Here is a 19,836-nt window from a genome sequence, read left to right on the forward strand (position 1 = left end):
AGAGCCATTATCCACAAATGGCAAAAACATGGAACAGTGGTGAACCTTCCCAGGAGTGGCGGCCGACCAAAATTACCCCAAGGCGCGAGACGCGACTCATCCGAGAGGTCACAAAAGACCCCAGGACAACGTCTAAAGAACTGCAGGCCTCACTTGCCTCAATTAAGGTCAGTGTTCACGACTCCACCATAAGAAAGAGACTGGGCAAAAACGTCCTGCATGGCAGATTTCCAAGACGCAAACCACTGTTAAGCAAAAAGAACATTAGGGCTTGTCTCAGTTTTGCTAAGAAACATCTCAATGATTGCCAAGACTTTTGGGAAAATACCTTGTGGACTGATGAGACAAAAGTTGAACTTTTTGGAAGGCAAATGTCCCGTTACATCTGGCATAAAAGGAACACAGCATTTCAGAAAGAGAACATTATACCAACAGTAAAATATGGTGGTGGTAGTGTGATGGTCTGGGGTTGTTTTGCTGTTTCAGGACCTGGAAGGCTTGCTGTGATAGATGGAACCATGAATTCTACTGTCTACCAAAAAATCCTGGAGGAGAATGTCCGGCCATCTGTTCATCAACTCAAGCTGAAGCGATCTTGGGTGCTGCAACAGGACAATGACCCAAAACACACCAGCAAATCCACCTCTGAATGGCTGAAGAAAAACAAAATGAAGACTTTGGAGTGGCCTAGTCAAAGTCCTGACCTGAATCCAATTGAGATGCTATGGCATGACCTTAAAAGGCGGTTCATGCTAGAAAACCCTCAAATAAAGCTGAATTACAACAATTCTGCAAAGATGAGTGGGCCAAAATTCCTCCAGAGCGCTGTAAAAGACTCATTGCAAGTTATCACAAACGCTTGATTGCAGTTATTGCTGCTAAGGGTGGCCCAACCAGTTATTAGGTTCAGGGGGCAATTACTTTTTCACACAGGGCCATGTAGGTTTAGATTTTTTTTCTCCCTAAATAATAAAAACCATCATTTAAAAACTACATTTTGTGTTTACTTGTGTTATATTTGACTAATGGTTAAATGTGTTTGATGATCAGAAACATTTTGTGTGACAAACATGCAAAAGAATAAGAAATCAGGAAGGGGGCAAATAGTTTTTCACACCACTGTACATCTATAATAGTTCTTCTCTTTGAGTTGAATTTACTTCTCTAATTTCAGATGACAACTGCCTTATTGCCATCATTGAGGAGACGGTGCAAATTCCCTGCTCTTTGGACACTTATGAGCCCTTAAAGAGAGAGGATATCTCAGTTGGATGGGAAACATATGAAGGTCTCATTGTTCATACTTTTAAAAAGGGAAAAGATTATCTGGAAAATCAGGACTCCAAGTTTAAAGGCCGGACACAACTCTTCTTACCTGAACTGCCACGTGGTAATTTCACACTGAGACTGTCTGATGTGTCATTAACTGATGAAGGGGAGTATGTCTGCCGTTACTACAGAATTGGGGAAAAGAGCAGCAGCAATCTGTCACACCAGTGTCTTCAAGTTGCAGGTGAGGAGACCAAACATTTAAATCCATCCTGTGTGCTAATAGGTTTGTGGTCTGTAATGAAGGGGCCTTGTATCTTCCTGTGTAGTTGAAATAATATTCTGGTGCTGTGATGATGATGATGATGATGATGCATGGTGATAAGCAGATGAGTATCTGTCAGTTTGTATTCAATTCAGTTAAAGTTATTTTTTATCAAGCTCTTCTGAGTGCAGACTCGGAGAACTGTGAGAAATGTACAGGTACAGTAAATACAGCTACAAACGTTTACAAATTAATAATTACATAATGAGAAACATAAAGATATATTTGCTTAAACAGACAGGGAAACAAAGCAACTTCAGACTGATTAACTTAAAAAGAATCCAACAATATCTGCAAAGAGAAAAACAAGAATTTAATCAACAGAAATAACATGGAAAATAAAACTGTCAGCCAAAAAAACAAAGTCAGATACAGTCACATTGCTGGAGAGTTTAGCCAACTGTCTGCTTGCCTCCTGCTTTTCATTCTGCAGTAAAGTCTGTGATGGACTGTCCAATCTGACAAAAGAATCCCTCACACCCTTTGATTCCAATTCTCACAGTATCTTAGGTGACTTTACTATGGATGGGAGAACACGTTGCCAGTAGAGCAGCTGCACCAAGATACTATGAAAATGAAAAGAATAGAGAAGAGTTAGAAACAGTTTATAAATAAAGTATGACTTATATTTATGTACAGAGATGAAATATACATAGCTAATCAGCAGCTCTAGTCAGGGTATGCCAGACTTTTGTGAGTCTTCAGCCTTGAGACTGAAAGGGCACCTCTTATAAGCAAGCAGATCAGTTCACTGCTTTGGGTACCATTGAAGGATTTATATGTTAAAAGGTGGATTCTGAAATTAGCCCTCCACTTAAATGGGAGCCAGTGTAAGGACATAAGAACTTGAGAAACATGCTGCTTGCTGCTTGTGCTGATCAACACATTTACAACACAAAAGACGCTAATGGAGAGATGCGAAGGAATTTAAGGTGGGCTGGCATTATGACTTTTTCGTAGGCTTCAGGGATTCTAGTGTTAAGAGGCAAATATATCTCATCCATCCACTCCTTTAACTCACTGACACAATTATTAAAGACAGCACAGAAAAAAAAGGCATTTGATCTAAACAAAAGATTTTATTGCTTGTCATCTGCATTTGGGTGAAAATGAATGTAATGTTTTCAATGAGAGTTCCCAATGACAGCATGTAAAGTGGCAACATTAAGGTCTGAGTACTTAGTCTTGCAAGACACCATATTTAACTTCTGTCATCTCGAATCTGTACATACTGAAAATGATTTGATAAAAAAGAACTAAACCAAGCGAATACGGTGCCTGTAAGCCCTACGTCATTTTCTAGCCTGTGCAGTAAAATACAGTAGAATGGTCAATGGTGTCAAATGCTGCACTTACAGTAACTCTAACAACATAATTACAGTGGAGATCCTTCATCAGACCCAGTTCAAAGTGCACAAACCCCAATACAGTCCTGGCCACTTAATGCCTTTCTTCGGGCCGCCTCCACTCTCCTCTCTGCCTTGTCCTTCTTCCACCCGACTCCAGCGCTGAATAAATGGAGACGGCCCCTTTTATGCAGTTCCCGGATGAGCCCCAGGTGTTCCCGGCATTCCTCCCTTGGCAACGCCCCAGGGTAACAAGTCCCCAAGACATTGGGGCGCCGCCTGGCGGTGACCACAGGCCCCTACAGGGTGGAGCTTCCATGGCCTGTACCCGTGGCCCCCAGAGCAACCAGGAAGGCGGCCACCACGTGATCCAGGGTGGGCTTTGACCCTCTTCCGGTCCCTCACGGCGTCCCGGCCATGTCATTGCCCCTGGCATCCCTGACAGTGCCCCACAGCCAGCGAAGACCAGAGCCAAAGCGACCCGTCCCGCGAGGGCAGCACAGCCCCGAAGCGGGTCCTAATCCAGGACAGGGTCCGGTCCAGCTCTCCAAGCAGGGATAGGGCGGAGACGCGGCCTGAGCACCACCACTTAGTGCTCCCCTGTGCCTCGCACAGGTTGCGCTCTCCCCTCTTACCAGCACCCCGGGGCCCCCTCGATTGGCACCCCCTCCGAGGCCTCTGCGTCCCTTTGGTCGGAGTCACTCGCTGCCTTGCAGCCTCCTCCAGCCGTGGTGGCACCCGCACACCAGCAGAGAGATCCCTCAACAGACGATCCGACATCTGAGGGCAGGTCCCCAACGAAGGGGGTCCTACTGCTCACCCGGGGTCCGTCCCTGCAATAGAGAACAACACAGGAGCAGAACCGCTGCCTAGGCACCCTTCCTTCCCCCTCCATTCGGCACCCCGGCACTTGCCTGTTCAGCACCCTCTCCGCGGCTTCCGTGTCCCTCTTGATGGTGGAACCACCGGCACCGCCTGCACTCTCTCCGCCAGCCTCAAGGATTCCCTCTGCCCCCGCAGAGGGCGGCCAGCTTTCTGACGGGTGCACGCAGCACCACGTCCCTTCCTATTGGAGGAATCGCCACCCAGCCTCTCATTCCTCCTTTCACTCTGGGACGCCATGACGGTTTGAGACTCCTTATTACAAAGAAGGAGCCTCTTTCCCGTCTGCATCCCTACAGTGCGGCGCGAGACCGCAGCCGACTCGGGGCGGAGGCGCTAGGACCCGGGGCACTTAGCAGCCCGTGTCCATTCAGTGTCCTCACGGACTCACCCCTTTGCCGCGCATACAGCTCACGGCGCCGCACCTCCTGTCGAAGGGCTGCTTACTCGAAGCTGATCTTTGGCATCACAGCCATGCTCAGCAGACCCTCCTGCATGCTGTATGGAGTCGGCTGTACTCACCGTCTCCGCCGTACCGCTCCGGCTGGAGATTCCAGCGTTGCGCCGTCTCGTTGTCGCAAACACCTTTAGCGCCGCGAGCACCTTCCTCTCCAGTACCTGCACATCAGCCCGGAGGGCACGTAGTATCTGCAGTAAACGCTGCTCCGCGGGCTGAAGGCACGCCTCCAGCTCCGCCAGAGCAGCCGGCAAAGACAGGAAGTTAACCGACGCGGAGCCTACCTGTCTATCAGCCTCCGACGCTGGCCACTTCCTGTGGGCCTTCTCCTCCGGCCCAATCGGGTCTCCCCCCGCCCGTGATGGACATTCCTTGGTCCTGCCTTTCTGCAGTCATCGGCGGGCACACAAGACACACCGTCAAATCGCGTGCATGTCAGGGGGAGGGACTTCTGGTCCGCAGCCATCTTGCCTCCCCTTCTGCGGTGGCGACGTGTTTGCCGGCAGCCCTGTTGTTGCCGGTGCCCCTCGAGCTGCAGCGTCTCCTTCTCCGCAGCCCCTCGCGGCTGCCTCCGTGCTGCCAGAGCCCCGCAGACCGGCATGCACCCGCCACTGACATGGATCCGGGAAGTCCCTGCCTGGAAAAGCAAAAACACACGAGGCCCCCAAGGGCCAGCTGCCGTTAGGCAGGGCACTTACCTCCCCGGACTCGTCCAACCGAGGAAACGTCCTCGGCGTGGCCTCTCTGGACGCAATGCCGTCCCGGGCGCCTCCAACAACGGCGCACTCGTCGGAGACTGCTGCAGTCATGCCATGCATGCCACTAGCCCGCGACAGGGGAAGACGGCTCTCCTGCGGATCCCTGGCGGTCCGTGGGGTTCCTTTACCCCGCGGGGCTGTGTGCACGCAGCACCCGCGGCACGTGGGTGGGGTCCCCTGCTGCGCCGGGCCGTCCACAACAAATTTTGGTTTACAGGTCCCCGCCTTGTAACAGGCGGAGCATCCTGCCGACTACGCCACTGTAAACACTGGCCCGGACACACACAGATGGACATCTTCAGTTCACCACACACTGTTTATTTACACTATTTCATTAGAACATTAGAACATTATAACAATCTAGACGAGAACAGGCCATTCAGCCCAACAAAGCTCGCCAGTCCTATCCACTTGCCACATCAAGTCGAGTTTTGAAAGTCCCTAACGTCTTACTGTCTACCACACTACTTGGTACCTTATTCCAAGTGTCTATCGTTCTTTGTGTAAAGAAAAACTTCCTAATGTTTGTGCGAAATTTACCCTTAACAAGTTTCCAACTGTGTCCCCGTGTTCTTGATGAACTCATTTTAAAATACAAGTCTCGATCCACTGTACTAATTCCCTTCATAATTTTAAACACTTCAATCATGTCACCTCTTAATCTTCTTTTGCTTAAACTGTAAAGGCTCAGCTCTTTTAATCTTTCCTCATAATTCAACCCATGTAGACCTGGAATCAGCCTAGTCAATCTTCTCTGGACCTTTTCTAGTGCTGCTATGTCCTTTTTGTAGCCTGGAGACCAAAACTGCACACAGTACTCAAGATGAGGCCTCACCAGTGCATTATAAAGGTTGAGCATAACCTCCTTGGACTTGTACTCCACAGATCGTGCTATATAACCTAACATTCTGTTAGCCTTCTTAATGGCTTCTGAACACTGTTTGGAAGTTGATAGCTTGAGTCCACTATGACTCCTAAATCCTTCTCATAAGGTGTACTCTCGATTTTCGACCGCCCATTGTGTATTCAAACCTAATATTTTTACTTCCTATGTGTAATACTTTACATTTACTGACATTAAATTTCATCTGCCACAAATCTGCCCAAGCCTGTATGCTATCCAAGTCCTTCTGTAATGATATAACGGATTCCAAATTATCTGCTAATCCACCTATCTTGGTATCATCTGCAAACTTAACCAGCTTGTTACTTATATTCCTATCTAAATCATTTATATATATTAAAAATAGCAGCGGCCCTAGCACTGACCCCTGTGGAACACCACTCTTAACATCAGCCAGTTCTGATGAGGTTCCTCGCACCATCACCCTCTGCTTCCTGTGTCTGAGCCAATTCTGCACCCATCTAAAAACATCACCCTGAATTCCCACTTCTTTTAACTTGATGCCCAACCTCTCATGTGGCACCTTATCAAATGCTTTCTGAAAGTCCAGATAAATAATATCATAAGCTCCACTTTGATCGTATCCTTTTGTTGCCTCCTCATAGAATTCCAACATGTTAGTAAAACACGACCTCCCCTTCTGAACCCATGCTGACTGTTCAGAATAACTCCTGTCCTTGTCATGTGTTGCTCAATCTTATCCTTAATAATTCCTTCCATTAATTTTCCTGTGATGCTTGTTAAGCTTACTGGCCTATAGTTGCTTGGATCTGCCCTGTCACCCTTTTTATATAATGGGATGATATTTGCCATTTTCCAGTCCTTTGGAATCTCTCCAGTGCACAGTGACTTCCTAAAAATATGTGTCAAGGGTTTATATATGTACTCACTAGCCTCCTTAAGAACACGAGGATAAATATTATCTGGGCCTGGTGATTTGTTTGATTTCATCTTATTTAATCTGAGCAGCACTTCTCCCTCTACAATTTCCAAATCCCTCAGTACCTCCTTAGTAGTTGTGTTTACCTCTGGCAGGTTATCCACTTGCTCACTTGTAAACACCTCAGAAAAATGTAAGTTTAGGGCATCTGCTATTTCATTGTCTGTATCTTTTAATTCCCTTTACTATTCCTGATGAACTTGACCTCCTCCTTAACTGTTCTTTTACTACTAAAATACTGAAAGAATCTCTTGGGGTCTTCTTTGCCTTATCTGCTATATTCCTCTCCAACTGTCTTTTAGCCTCTCTGATATCCTTCTTAATGGTTGCCCTCATGTTCTCATCGCTACGGTTCTCTTTGCAGTCATTAGTCTTATATGCCTTATACAGCAGTTTTTCCTTTGCAACTTCTTTTTAAATCTTTATTAATCCATCGTGGAGTTTTTTAGTTTCCTATTACTTCCAAATTTAGGTATGTATCTGTCCTGCATTACATGTAAAACATTTTTAAACCTGTTCCACTGCTCCTCGACTGTCTCCACATTTAAAAGCTTATCCCAGTCTATCCTACTTAGACTTTGTCGCATCTGCTCAAAATTAGCCCTACTAAAGTTCAACTTAACAATTTTAGTCTTTGCATCTGTACTCTTACAAAATACTGAGAATTGTATTACATTATGGTCACTTGACCCTAGTGGTTCAATCACCTCTACACCCTCAATTCTATCCTGATTATTACAGAATACTAAATCCAGACAGGCTTCACCCCTTGTTGGTGCTTTAACATGCTGTGTTAAAAACAGTCACTGATTACTTCTAAAACTCCTGCTCTTGTGCTCCTCCATCTGTAAGGTTATCCCAGTTAATATTTGGATAATTAAAGTCCCCATGACTATAATATCCCCTGTAAACTTGCCTTTTGATATTACTAAAAGATGTGTGTTGAAATTACTGTCTGAATTGGGTGGTCTATAACACACTCCTAAAATGAGACCTTTTCCCTAATATTTTCCAGGCGAAGCCACATGTCCTCACTAAGATGGGGCTCATCATCCAACTGAAGATGACTTACATTTAATTCCTGTTTGGCATAAACAGCAACCCCACCTCCTTTTCTGTTCTGTCTATCCTTCCTAAAAAATGTGTATCCCTCTATGTTACACTCATCCCCATCTTTGTTATTTAGCCAGGTTTCCGTTATTGCTATAATATCATAATTGTGCTCTGCTACATACAACTCCAACTCACTTACCTTATTTTTGATACTTCTAGCATTAAGGCAAGCTATTTTTAATGTGTTAATCCTTCTATCTTTACGTGTTTGCTTAAAATTTACATTACTATGCATTTTTATTTCTACACCATTGTTTGTTCTTCCATGTATAGATCTAAATCTGGCCTGCCCCCATTCCCTAGTTTAAACAATCCTCGACTAGCCTACACATACGCCTCCCCAATACATTGGTGCCCCTCCGGTTCAGATGTAACCCGTCACGGTGGAACAGGTCCCATCTGTTCCAAAAGGAGTCCCAATGCCCCATAAACCTATACCCTTCTACCCTGCACCAAGATTTGAGCCACGCGTTAAGCCTTCTAATCTCCTCAATCTTACCTGGACTGGCGCGTGGCACAGGCAGAACTTCGGAGAAGACTACCTTGTCAGTTCTGCTCCTCAACTTGGTACCTAACTCTTTGAATTTGGATCACTGAACTCACAGACTACCCTTATGTATGTCATTTGTTCCAACGTGGACAATGACAACTGGATCCACCCCCGCTCTGGCCAAGAGCCTATCCACCCTTCCAGGGAGGTCTCCCACCTGTGCTCCCGGAAGGCAGCACACCGTGCGAGACTCTCTCTCTCTGGAGCACACCTGCGCTTCAATCCCCCTAATGATTGAGTCCCCAACTATCACTACCTCTCTCTTTTTGGGAACTGGTTTTGAGGTGGCCCGTTGGGGCTCCTCAACCCTGCCTACCACCTCAGAATTATCAGAGTCACCGTCCAGCTCCGCCAGGACATGATAACGGTTAGACACTTCTAATTCTGGGGTTGATGCCCCCGGACAGTGTGCACCCTTTACCTTACGCCTTGTAAACAATTTTACGTATTACGTATTACAATAATACGGTCACTCAGACCCAGTTCACAGTGCACAAACCCAATACAGTCCTGGCCACTCAATGCCTTTCTTCAGGCCGCCTCCACTCTCCTCTCTGCCTTGTCCTTCTTCCACCCGACTCCAGCGCTAAATGAATGGAGATGGCCCCTTTTATGCAGTTGCCGGATGAGCTCCAGGTGTTCCCGGCATTCCTCCCTTGGCCACGCCCCAGCGTGGCGGAAGTGCCGGCTGTGCTCCCGGCAGCTCTCCGGGTGCCGTCCTAACTCTTCCCCCCAGCACTTCCTGGTGTGGCGGAAGTGCTGGGGTAACAGGTCCCCAAGGCATTGGGGCGCCTCCTGGTGGTGATCACGCGCCCCTACAGGGTGGAGCTTCCATGCCCTGTACCCGTGGCCCCCAGAGCAACCAGGAAGGCGGCCCACCACGTGATCCAGGGTGGGCTTTGACCCTCTTCCGGTCTCTCACGGCGTCCCGGCCGGGTCGTTGCCCCTGGCATCCCTGACACCCTATAATTATTAAGAATGTGTGGGTCTAAATGATGGAGGAGACTGAAGACAAATGTACTGATATACCGATGTCATCATTACAAGTTGAACTGGAAGTGCTACCGCTAAATGTTTTGTATTCTGAGTGTATGGGTTAATTGAAATACTAATTTTCTCTAAAAACTTTGTTTTTTGGTTGCTGCTAGGTAGCAGTGCAGGAATGTTTAAAGCTTTTTCCTTTTAGAAGGGTTTTTCTGCTTTTTTTGCCCACCCAGGAGAAAAAGTAACTTAGTGTTTGGGGAAACATTTGGAAGGTTCTTGTTACTTGTACCTATTTGTACTTTTTCTTGATATTTGCATTTAAAACTATCATTGGCGAAGTGGGGCAGTAAGCAGTAGCTGAAACCTGTGGTAACTGAAACCTGGATCTTACTGATGAATAGTTAAAAGTAACAGTGATTCCATAGTGGGAAAAAGTCAAGGCATATAAATGGATAAAGCACCATATAACTCTCTTACAGTTACTGCAAGTGTTAATGCTAGTGGAAAGTGAGTATGCATGCATTCATAATTAAGAAAGCCTTCATTTTAAGTACAAATAGGTGGCTGATTTCCAAGGGGTTAAGAGAGGAGCTCTGTGGTACGTAGACAGACATTTAGTGAAGAAACGCTGTTCGGGCAGTAGCAGCTATAGAAACAGACAACAAAATAAGGAAATAATTAGCAATGGATAATCAGTAAGTGAGATTTTTAAATAAGAATGAAGAAGTGTGTACAACGTTTACTGGATTGAACAGTTCTAATTGGTCAGGAAAATGGAGCACATAAGAAAGCAACAGCACAAGGGTTCATTGATACTGTAATATCATAAAATTTTGTGAGACTTACCAGGTATATTTATCAGGTTCATTTACTCCCATCCTTGAAGATTAACACACAGACAGACAGATACACAAAAACACATAGCAATCCTAACCTCTATAAAGTCTCAAGTGGTGCCACTTGCCTGTCACTTCTTAAGATTTTCTATATAACGATTCACTATCACCAGCTCTAACAAACATGCAGGTGTTGTTGTATGACATAGATAAAAAAGCAACTTTCTGGGTTTTATACTACTTACTAACTACACTATATCTTCCTTTTACCACAGTGTTTCTAGCCACCTCAATAGCTTTGATAAACCCTGTAAATTAAAGTTAGCTATTGTGGAAGGAGATCTCCGAGGAAGACAGGAATAGTTTAATCAGTCAGTCTTTATTCAGTCATAGAGGAGTACATGGATTCTACATTGCAAGGCAGAAGAACAAAGTTCCCCTGTTTCACTCGACTTTTAATAATTTTCTTCCCTCCCCATTCCCATTACTTATCAATAAGCATAATAAGCAGTTAATAATTTTTTCTTTCACGTCTCCCCTATTTTCTTTTTAAACGTCCGAGGAATAGTTAAATCATTGGACGTCATCAATCTGATTTGTATACTCTCAGGAACCAGAGATATAGGAAGGAATTGATGTGCCACAAAATGGGTGATTAGGGAACGGACACAGGGAAATGCACAACAAAGGAGTAGACAGAGAGTAAGAAGGATAGTGCCTACCATGATAGCGAACTGAGTAAGAGACACTTTCCAGTTGGAAAATAGCTAATGGAACCAATCAAAAATTGACATAGGTGCAGTGGTTATGCGATCAGTAAATTCTTTTTGAAACGACTTTAGCTTGTTAAGGGCTATAGTAAAGGAGCAATTACGAGCAGTGTTGTTAGGAATAAAAGTACAGTATTTCTATCCAAACATAACACAATTCCCCCATTTTCAACAACAACAACAACATTTATTTCTATAGCACATTTTCATACAAGAAATGTAGCTCAAAGTGCTTTACAAAATGAAGAATAGAAAAATAAAAGATACAGTAAAAAAATAAGTCAACATTAGTTAACATAGAATAAGAGTAAGGCCCGATGGCCAGGGAGGACAGAACAAAATCCAGACGGCTGGAGAAAAAAATAAAATCTGCAGGGATTCCAGACCACCAGACCACCCAGTCCCCTCTGGGCATTCTACCTAACATAAGTCAAACAGTCCTCTTTGTATTTAGGGTTCTCATGGAAGGACTCGATGATGATAGTCACGTAGACTTCTGGCTTTCAGTCCATCAATGTTGGAGCATCATGATGCTTTGAGTAGGTGGTGGTGACGCAGGCCGCCACCACAAAGAAACCGGAAAAAGAAACAGAAGAGAGAGTAGGGGTCAGTACCGATTTTAGAGCTACTATGAATAGTTATTATGATGAATTGAACATACAGAGTATCAGGATTAAGTTAAAGTGAAGTTATGAGAAGGCCATGTTAAAGTAATGTGTTTTCAGCAGTGTTTTAAAGTGCTCTACTGTATCAGCCTGGCGAATTCCTATTGGCAGGCTATTCCAGATTTTAGGTGCATAACAGCAGAAGGCCGCCTCACCACTTCTTTTAAGTTTAGCTTTTGGAATTCTAAGGAGACACTCATTTGAAGATCTAAGGTTACGATTTGGAATATAACATGTCAGACATTCCGATATATAAGATGGAGCGAGATTATTTAAGGCTTTATAAACCATAAGCAGAATTTTGAAGTCAATCCTGAATGACACAGGCAACCAGTGTAGTGACATTAAAACTGGAGAAATGTGTTCGGATTTTCTTTTCCTAGTTAGGATTCTAGCAGCTGCATTCTGCACTCGTTGCAAACGATTTACGTCTTTTTGGGTGGTTCTGAGAGGAGTGCGTTACAGTAATCTAGTCGACTGAAAACAAAAGCGTGAACTAATTTCTCAGCATCTTTCAGTGATATAAGAGGTCTAACTTTTGCTGTGTTTCTTAAGTGAAAAAATGCTGTCCTAGTGATCTGATTAATATGCGATTTAAAATTCAGATTACAGTCAACAGTTACCCCTAAGCTTTTTACTTCCGTCTTAACTTTTAATCCTAATGTATCCAGCTTATTTCTAATAGCCTCATTGTATCCATTATTGTGAATTTCCCCTTGGGATTAATAAAGTATCTATCTATCTATCTATCTATCTATCTATCTATCTATCTATCTATCTATCTATCTATCTATCTATCTATCTATCACCAATCACTAAGATTTCAGTTTTCTCTTTATTTAGCTTGAGAAAACTACTATTCATCCATTCAGAAATACCAGTAAGACATTGTGTTAGTGAATCGAGAGAGTCGGAGTCATCAGGTGCTATTGATAAGTACAGCTGTGTGTCATCAGCATAGCTGTGGTAGCTCACGTTGTGCCCTGAGATAATCTGACCTAACGGAAGCATGTAGATTGAGAAGAGCAGCGGACCCAGGATAGAGCCTTGTGGAATGCATATCCATATCGGATATCACGTGATTTTTAGTTGTAATTACCACAACTAACAAAGAATTTTCTCCCTGCCAGGTAGAATTCAAACAAATATTTCAGCAAGAAGCATGTCCAAAGCAAAGCAGTCTTGCCAATCCATTTTACACGTGGCATCCAGCTAACTTGCTAGGGTGGTATGTGGTATGGTAAAATTAACAAATTATTGTTGAGTATAATTAATACATGTAATTAATCCATTCTGTATTTTTAGTAATTGTAGCGCCAGGTATTATGGATGAAAAAAAAATTGAAGTCTCATCTTAAGCTTTAAAGTGATGAGGAATGCCCTTTGGTTGCCCGATAAAATTGAACCAGATTCCAGACTCTGAATCGAAGGGAGAGAAGGAAGTGAGAGAGAACAAGTGTGCCGGAGTGAAGAACTATGACTTCGTGATATAAAAAAAGGCATAGAGAGCATAACGCTCACACATAGTCCAGTCCAATTACATGTCAGCGATCACATTAATAAGGAAACATCTGGTTTGGGTCCACAATCCCAGAATATATCAGCAAGCTTGCAACGTTGGTCCTGCCATGATCTGTACTTATCTTTTTGGATGGTCTCATTGGTACGCCCACTACCGATACAGATGCCCCCTGGGCCAGATTTATTAAAAATTATGTGGCAGGTTCCAGTAAAGTGTCCTACCGACTCCTTTTCTCCTGTATTTTGAAAGCACTCAAATTTACTATCTGGGAAATAAGTGACTTGTCTGGCTGGCGGACTCATTGTGGTGATTGGCTACCAAGTAAAATTATTATAACTAGACATTAAATAAGAGATAGAATTATTGCTTGAACCAGAGCTCATGATGCAAAAGAAAGACAACTGGTTTTGCTATTGCTTAACATAAAGGCTAAACAAATTGTTAGGTTATATGGTAAAGGAACTGCTAACAGGGTTGGTCTTGATGCAGTGCAAGCATAACAAGAAGTCTTATGAACTAACAATGTAGAGTAATTAACCCATTGATACCAGACATTATCCTGAAGCTGGTAAAGAGAGTACAGATTCAAAAGTGCCAAACTTAAAGTACAAAAAAGGACACAGAAAAGAAAGAAATACATGATATAGAACAATCAATTAATTTGCTCCAGTCCACTTTCTGCAATGGGAAATGTGTCCCCAAGAGGGAAGTCCTTCAATTTTCACAGCATATAGGGTGCTAAGCAGTACTTGGAATGGTCCTCTCCACCTGGGTTGGTGCCAGTGTTTTTGCCGTGTGTCTCTAATGAGGATACAAGTACCAATATGTAAAAGTGTGGGTGGTTCAGGAAACGAGGTAGTTTTCCATGTTTCCCTCACGTGTTCATGCACTGTCTGTCAGGCACTACACAGACCTGAAAGAAAAGATGCAAGATAATTGTCGACTGTGTGGAGAGTGACTTTACCTTGAGGAAGGCACATTGGCATGAGGTGGCCAGTAAGAATGTCAAATGAAGAGAGCCCTATCTGGTGAAGAGTCCTTCCCCGCAGACCAGCCAGAGCCAAAGGCAGTGCATTGGGTCAAGATAGGCCTGTTTGTTCAAAGATGTTTGACTATTTTAATTGTAAGGTGGAGTTTACACGCTGCACCATCCCTGCACTCTGTGGATGGCATTTGTAGTAGTGGTGGACATCAATCTGCAGCCACTGAGAAAGTTTTTGTAACAGAGTATTTATTTATAAAGTGAGTTCCATTACTAGTTTGCAATTTCATAGGCAAACCCCAACGTGGGATAATTTGTTTAACTAGCTCTTTGACCACTGACTTGGTATCTGTGTGCCAACATGAGAAAGCCTCCACCCAGTGAGAGAAAACGTTGATGATTACCAAACAATATTTGTACCCACGAGATGGGGTTAGTTCAATAAAATCCATCTGCAGATATTTGAAAGGTCCCTCTGGTATTGGTGTTACAGTCGGACTTAGCTGCAAGCCTTTTCCTACATTAAAGCTTTGGTATAGTGCACACCTTTTACAAAACTAATCAACAAAAGTGAAAAATCCCAGGGCGTGCCAAGATTGTTGCACCTGTGCCATTATTGTGTCTCTAGAAGCATGGTCCAGACCGTCTGCAGCCTTTGCAATACCTAGAAAGGAAGCTTTTGGAAGAAAAGCCACATCTTTATGTTCTTTTCAGTTGCTACAGTTTGTAGGGATAAAACGACATCTTCAGGAGACTCTCGTTCCTCCTCCTGTTGTAGGAATAAAGAGTTTAGTGGTGAGGTTGGAAATCGGGCGGCTTTCTTTGCCCACATGACTCCTTGCACATTTCCCTCATTCACTGGATTCATTTCCCCATATGAGCTTGACACTTCACTACCGCAAGAGCAGCTGGTAGCTGTATGGCATCTAACAATCATTCGACCAGCGCATGATGCTGAATTGATTTTCCAGTACTAGTTTTATAACCCCTTAGTTTCCAAAATAAGCTATGGTCATGGCAGACCCGGAAAGCATATCTAGAATCGGTGTAAATAGTCAAGTGTTTGATTTGAACAGTTGGCAGGCATGCATGAGGGCATGCAATTCAGCAGCCTGTCCCGATAGATCTGACTTTAGTCTGCCTGCTTCCAGCAGGTGCATATCCTGGATGATTGCATAGATAGTAGAGGGGCGTCCATTGTCCAATCTTAAGGAACACCCTTCTACAAACCACTTTTGTTCTTTGTTCAAGTGGGGTCTCTTTTAAATCATCCCCAGGTTTGGTGACTGCTAGTATTTCTTGTTCACAATTATATGGTTCTCCATCCATTTCCATTGGCAGGAGAATCGCAGGGTTCAATGTATTACATCGTTCGAGCGTAATGTTAGCAAAGGAAAGCAACACATTTTGATAATGAGTTGCCCACGCAGCTGTCAAATGAGATGTTCTTTCCTATACTAAGATGGAATGTACTGCATGTGGTACCTTAACAGTTGATGGACTCATTAGAACAACATCTGAGCATACTAACACAGCCTCTGTTGCTGCAGCAACTGCTCTTAAACAGGCCAGGAGTGCAGTAGACACTGGATTCAGTTTCTTAGAATAGTATGTGACTGGTCTTTGTCTATCTCCATGTTGTTGAGTTAATACTGCAGTCATATACCCCCCTTTCTTGTCCACAAACAGAGTGAAAAGATGAGAGTAGTCCGGAAGCCCTAAAACAGGCTCAGACATCAAAATTTATTTTATATCCATAAGAGCACTCTCAGCCTGCTCAGTCCAATATATTTTATCAGTCAGTGCCAAATTAGGAGAGGTCACTAGATCTTGGAATGGCTGTGCTCTTTCAGCAAAATCTTGAACCCATTGCTGGCAGTACCCCAACATTACAAGGACGGACATAACCTGCCACCTTGTAGTAGGACAAGGTTATTTTTCAATAGCCTCGATCCTATCATTAGACAGTGCACATTCACCTGCACTCAAATCATGACCCAGTTATTTCACTTTTCTTTCAATCAGACGCAACTTATTCTGGGACACATTGTGCCTGTTTTCTGCTAGGAAGACCAACAAAGCCCTTGTGTCTTCTGCACATTATTCCTAAATCTCAGAGCATAACAACAAATAATCCACATACTGCATCAGGACACTAACCCTGTTTGGCCAATAACCTTTCAAATTTTTTGCTAATTCTTGTCCATACACATACAGAGCCTCTGTATATCCCTGTGGTATCACAGTGCAGGACCAGCGCTTGCCTTTAAAGTGAAGGCAAACCAGAACTGGGAATCAGGGTGAACAGGAATAGAAAAGAACGCATTTGCGAGATCAGTGACAGAAAACCACATAGTAGTGGATGGGACTGTAAAGAGAATAGTGGAAGGATTCGGGACTATAGGAGTCCTAGGGTGTATAGCGGTATTGACTCCGCAGAGGTCCTGAACAAAACACCATGAGCCATCTGCTTTTCCAACTGGAATAATAATAATAATAAATAATAATACATTTTATTTATAAAGCGCCTTTCCCATGCTCAAGGCACTTACAGAATATAAGAAAGAACATCAGGGTATACAGTATATAGCATTGTATAATCCAAATAAAGAAGAGTAAGACAGTGAATTCAGAGAAAGCCTAACAGACAACATAATTGATGGTCCAGCACACACACACACAGGTTACATGAGCATCTTGACAGAGAGGTAAACTGAGAGAAGGGGAATGAAGTCAAGTAGAGCTAAAAGCCTTCCTGAACAGATGAGTTTTGAGTTGTTTTTAAAATGGAGTCAGCTGACCTGATTAATTTCGTAGGTCATTCCAGAGTCTGGGCTATACAGCTGAAGGCCCTGTCACCCATGGAGTGTAGATTAGTGTGGGGCACAACAAGATTGCCAGAATCAGAGGACCTTAGTGGGCGGCAGGCACATAGTGATGGAGAAGGTCACTGATGTAGGTTGGCGCGACGTTATTTAAGGCTTTGTAGGTTATTAGTAGGATTTTATATTCGATTCTGTAAGACACAGGGAGCCAGTGAAGATGGAGCAGGATGGGTGTGATGTGCTCGCTGCTGCTGGTTCGAGTAAGGACTCTTGCAGCTGAGTTTTGAATAAGCTGGAGCTGTGCTATAAGATTAGAAGGGGCACCTGCCAGCAGGGAATTACAATAATCTATGCGGGATGTGATAAAAGCAGGGACAAGTTTCTCAGTGTTAGAAAAGGAGAGGAAGGAGCGAACACAGGATATGTTATGGAGGTGAAAGTAAGAAAGTTTCTTAATGTGATTTATGTGGGAATAAGAAAGGGAGGAATCAAAAATGACACCAAGATTCTTTGCAGTAGAGGCAGGTCTGATGAGATCACTGCCAAGATGGACTGGGAAGGAGCTCATTTTATTAAGTTGCATTTTAGTCCCAATTTGCAGGAGTTCAGTTTTGTTGCAATTTAATTTTAAAGAGTTCTGCTCCATCCAGGTTTTAATTTCACTAAGGCAGGTTGTGAGCTGAGAAAGCTCTGATGAAGTTCCACTTTTAACATTGAAGTAGAGTTGAGTATCATCTGCATAAAATGATAGCCCAGTCCATAGCTATGAATAATATGGCCAAGGGAAGCATATAAATACAGAAGAGAAGAGGGCCGAGGACAGAGCCCTGAGGAACTCCTTGTGTGACTGGCCTGAGCTGGATCTGCTGTTGCCAAGACTAACAAACTCTTGCATATCAGTCAGATAGGACTTGAACCACTGGAGGGCAGTGCCAGAGATACCCAGCATGTTCTCCATTCTGACAGTAGAATGTCATGTCTGACAGTGTCAAATGCTGCACTAAGGTCTAACAGAATTAATATGCTGGTTTGTGCAGAGTCTGCTGCTATAAGCAAATCTTTGGTTACTCAGTTTACTCAGGGCAGTTTCTAAGCTGTGCTGCACCCTGAAATCAGACTGAAAGGGTTCCATCAAATTATTAGTGGTAAGTAATTGGTGAGCTGGGAGGCTACAACACGCTCAAGAGCTTTTGACAGGAAAGGTAAGTGGGAAATAGGCCGGAAATTGTTAAGATTGTCAGCATCAAGACCAGACTTTTTTAACATTGGGGTTACAGAAGCGATTTTAAAAGTGAGCGCACAGAGCCAGTGTCAAGGGATGAGTTTATTATTGTTGTAACAGTCGGGATTATGGCATGAAGGCAGGATTTAAGTAGTGTGCTGGGGATGGGGTCCAGTACACAAGTAGTTGGCCTCATCTTACAAAGCAGGTTATTAACAAACGCAGATGTGACTGGTGAGAACTTAGAGAAGGTGCTGGATGGAGTAGGAGAACAGATGATGTATTTATGTTAGTTGAATTATTTAGATCTTTAATTTTGTTACGGAAAAAGTGGAGGAATTCCTCACAGACTTCAGTAGAAGAGGTAGTTGGGCCAGATGCAGGTTCAAGTAGTTTATTAACTACAGAAAACAAAACCCTTGGGTTATCGTGGCCACTTTCTATTATTCTGCCATAGTGGGTGTTCTTAGCAGCAGTTAGTGCTTCTCTGTAAGCTCTTTGGTGGTCAGAGAAAGCCTGGATGTGCAGTGAGGCCAGTCTTACGTGACATTCTCTCAAGGCGTCGGCCAGCTGCTTTCATAGATCGCAATTCTGAATTATACCAAGGAGCTGAACGTTTAAAGGAAACCTCCTTATGTTTTAAAGGAGCTGTTTTATCTAATGCTGAATGAAGGGCTGAGTTATAGTGGTCAACAAGACTATCTAGTGTTGATGGAATAGGTGCAGACAGTAAAAGATCAGAAATGGATCCAGAAAGGATAGAGGGACAGATATTTTTAAGGTTTCTGTAAGAAATTTGTCGTTTACAGGTAAGAGGAGGAAAGGCAATGAGACAGTGAAAATACTGCTTTATGGTCAGAGAGTCCCAAATCAGTGCTGTAAATGTTGGCAACAGATAGTCCAGAAGTGCAGATCAGATCCAATATATGACCACCAGAGTGGGTGGGAAAATCAACATGTTGTGTCAAGTCAAAACAGTCCAGTAAGGATAGGAATTCATTTCTCAGTTTAGATGTAGTAATGTCAATATGGATGTTGAAATCACCAAGAAGGATAATTCTCTGAGAGTAAGAGCTTAGGTGGGTTAAAAGTTCAATCAGATCAGATAAGAAGGATGCATTGTATTTTGGGGGACGATAAAGAACAATGAGTGAGACAGGACCTGTTTCCGTTATTAGTTTAAGAGCCAGGCACTCAAAAGACAGTGGACAGTCAATTGGGATTCGTTTGATATTTAAGTCTGCTCTGATAATTACCGCTAGCCCACCTCCTTGTCTAGAGCTGCGAGGTTCTGTATGGAAAGTGAAACCAGGTGGAGTCGCCTCCGTGAGAGACGTCAATTCGTTTGGTTTTGCCAAGTCTCCGTTAAACACAGTATATCAAGTTTGGTGTCAGTGATGAGTTCTGACAGCACCAATGCTTTGCCATTAAGAGATCTTGAGTTAAACAGTGCAATATTAGTTAATGAGGCTTCTTTTTGCACAGA

The 19,836-nt window shown here is 43.6% G+C and overlaps 1 protein-coding gene across 1 annotated transcript in view; it reads left to right on the forward strand.

Moving 5' to 3' along the window:
- Nucleotides 1-19,836, forward strand: part of LOC120520279 (CD276 antigen homolog) — a 113,865-nt gene that overhangs the window by 54,245 nt on the left and 39,784 nt on the right. Inside the window, exon 3 of the mRNA XM_039742774.1 lies at nucleotides 1,175-1,513. Within this exon, the coding sequence (XP_039598708.1) occupies nucleotides 1,175-1,513 (339 nt within the window). The remainder of the gene's footprint in view (nucleotides 1-1,174; nucleotides 1,514-19,836) is intronic.

This window comes from Polypterus senegalus, unplaced genomic scaffold (genome assembly GCF_016835505.1).
Source record: "Polypterus senegalus isolate Bchr_013 unplaced genomic scaffold, ASM1683550v1 scaffold_2544, whole genome shotgun sequence".
Taxonomy (NCBI): Eukaryota; Metazoa; Chordata; class Cladistia; order Polypteriformes; family Polypteridae; genus Polypterus; species Polypterus senegalus.